Source organism: Acanthisitta chloris, unplaced genomic scaffold (assembly GCF_000695815.1).
Source record: "Acanthisitta chloris isolate BGI_N310 unplaced genomic scaffold, ASM69581v1 scaffold12535, whole genome shotgun sequence".
Classification (NCBI taxonomy): domain Eukaryota; kingdom Metazoa; phylum Chordata; class Aves; order Passeriformes; family Acanthisittidae; genus Acanthisitta; species Acanthisitta chloris.
The window spans coordinates 16,269-18,968 of NW_008675413.1; the positions used below are offsets into that span (position 1 = coordinate 16,269).

The window sequence follows — 2,700 nt, forward strand, 5'->3', positions numbered from 1 at the left end:
ACCTGTTCCTTTCCAAGCCCCTCTCTGAGACTGTGTGTTCTCTCCTTCCCAGATCAACACCAACCTGAGTGATTTCCAGTTCCTCTTTTTCGACCTGATCATCACAACCACCGTGGCTGTGCTGATGGGTCGCACTGGTCCTGCCCAGGAGCTGGGAGTGGAGCGTCCCCAAGGGGCATTGATCAGTGTCCTGGTGCTGGGCAGCCTCCTCCTGCAGACAGCTTTGCTCATCACTGTGCAAGTCCTCAGCTACTTCATCACTGTCTCACAGACCTGGTAAGGGACCTGGCTTAGAATCATGGAGTCATGGAATTCTTAAGGTTGGAAAAGAGCTTTAAAAATCATCAGGTCTAACTGTTAACCCAGCACTGTCATGTTCACCACTAAACCATGTCCCAAAGTGTTTTTTGAACACTTCCAGGGATGGTGACTCCACCACTGCTTTAGAACACTTTCTGTGAAGATATTTTTCCTAATATCCAATCTAAACCTTCCTTGGCTTTGGTGTGTTTAGTGAGGACGGAGGTTGTGACAGAGTCCATGGGCTTGTCCTTGAGTTTGACATCCAGGGTGCATCCAGCTGCCTGGCAGCAGACAGCTCCCATGTGCTCGAGGGTGTTTAGACTCTCTCCTTGCCTCTCTTCACCTGACTCTGTGCCTTCTCCCCTGCCTGGCTCAGGTATGTGCCACTGAACAGCACGGTGACAGCCCCCCAAAATCTGCCCAACTATGAGAACACTGTCCTCTTCTGTGTCACGGGCTTCCAGTACCTCATCCTGGCCGTCGCCATGTCCAAGGGGTACCCGTTCCGGGAGCCACTCTACACCAACGGTGAGCAGGATTCTGGCCACGTGGATGCAGAGACACATCCAACCTTCCTCCTCCTCAACCCTCTTCCCTCTCGCCCTCAGTGCTCTTCTTGCTAGTCCTCATCCTCCTCTTCGGCCTCATGATCTGGTTGACCCTCTACCCACTGGGCTTCCCCAAAACCCTCCTGAAGCTTCACAGTATCGAGGACTTGAATTTCAAGCTGCTGCTCTTGGGGATTGCTGCCCTCAACTTCTTCGCTGCCTTCGTGCTGGAGGTGGGTCGGGTTGGGCTTTGGGCACGTGAGGGACATATGTTGTCCTTTTGGGTCTTTGAGCATGGAGGGCCCAGAGCTCACCTTGGGATCAGCTCTGTCCTGTCCTTAGGAACAGCCTCCCCCAAATCTGTTTTCCTCCCTCCTTTTGCTCCAGACCGCCCTGGACCATGGTTTGCTCAGCTGCTTCCGCAAGCTGCGCCGGAAAAAAGCATCCAAGAAGCTTTTCAAGAGGCTGGAGAAGGAGCTGAACCAGCAGCAGCCATCCTGGCCCCCCCTTAATGAGCCACTCTTTGCCACCCCCAGGATGTCCATCGCTGTCAGATAGCAGGCCCCAGGCTCCCCTCCTGCCTGCCAGCCCTTGGACACTGTCCTTTATTTATTTATCCTGGGAAAAGGAGGGATGTGGCAGGCAGGATCCCTCGGGGAGACCCTCAACATTGCAGCTGTGAATCCAGTCCCACGGCCGTGGTGGTCCCACAGCCATGGCCAAGAAGAGGAGGTGGTAGAGGAGAAATTGAGGGAGAAGATCCAGAGGAAGAGGAGGAACTATCCTGCTTGGCTCATCCTCCAGGATTTCTCCCGTTCGTGTGCTGTCCTCACACCCCTCTCCCTGCGCTGGGCACCGGTACTGTTCCCCAGCAGGATGCCACCTCCCCGTCCTCTCCTGGCTGGTCAAAACCACCAGGAAGAGATTCCCTGATCTTCTCACAGCGAGGACACCCACCCTGACCTCACATCTCTGCTCACTGTGAAGTCCCTCGGCCTCCCCCTGCGCCCACCCTAGATGTGTAGGAAGTTTACAACTCCCATCCCCAGCTTGCCAAGGATGCTGCTCCATCATCCCCAGCACCCAGGGACTGGCCATGGGCCCCTTCTCCGCTTGGAATGCTCCTGCAGAGCAGTTTTGCTTTTGGATGGGACCTTTATAGTGTTAAAACCCCACAGATCTCTTTATTTTTTAACTCAACTCCAATGCCTCAAGGTGTAAGTGCCGTTGGGAGAGTGATGGTGCCGCTCTTGGGTTCGTGGGTGTTGTCTAATAAATTAGCACTATTTTCTTGACTGCTTTATTGTGCTGCCTGGTATGGATGGAGGCAGGATGGCATCGATGGCGTGGGTGAGTATCCGTGGAGTAGGAGAGTAGGAAAGAGGTTGTAGGGTCACCTCATTCCCCATCCAGACTGGAAGATGTTCGCCTCGATGCTCGAAAGCAGAGAGCAAAGCCAGGGATGACACCACTGGGATTTCAGCAGCCCAAACTGAGCTAAATAGTCTCTTTCCAGCTGGAATTTCCTAGAAAATAATCAGAATGGCTGGAAAAACCCAGGTGTCCTGGCCAAGACTCCAAACCCTCACTCCTCCAACCGAGGAAGAGCTGGTAGATGGAGATGCCGCATCCCAAAAGGGGAAGAAGAGCTGCTCACCAGGGAGGGGGATGTGCTGTCTGCATCCCCCTCCGAGGGTTTTCCAGCTGCCTCCGAGCCTGGCTCTTGGATCAGAGGCTGGTTCTTGCAGGGACTCGCCTCCATGGAAAGTCTAACCCCCTCCGAGCGCCGGCGGCGCCTCTCTGCCCTCCGGGAGCTGGGGATTAGATCAGGAAATGAGGCACAAGCAGA

The 2,700-nt window shown here is 54.6% G+C and overlaps 1 protein-coding gene across 1 annotated transcript in view; it reads left to right on the plus strand.

The window, feature by feature from the left end:
* ATP13A2 (ATPase type 13A2) overlaps positions 1–1,409 on the plus strand; it is a gene marked incomplete at its 5' end in the record, with an annotated part of 15,165 nt that extends 13,756 nt beyond the window's left edge. The window contains 4 exons of the mRNA XM_009075745.1: positions 53–276; positions 680–831; positions 912–1,084; positions 1,239–1,409. Coding sequence (XP_009073993.1) covers positions 53–276; positions 680–831; positions 912–1,084; positions 1,239–1,409 — 720 coding nt within the window. The remainder of the gene's footprint in view (positions 1–52; positions 277–679; positions 832–911; positions 1,085–1,238) is intronic.
* Positions 1,410–2,700: the final 1,291 nt, after the last annotated feature.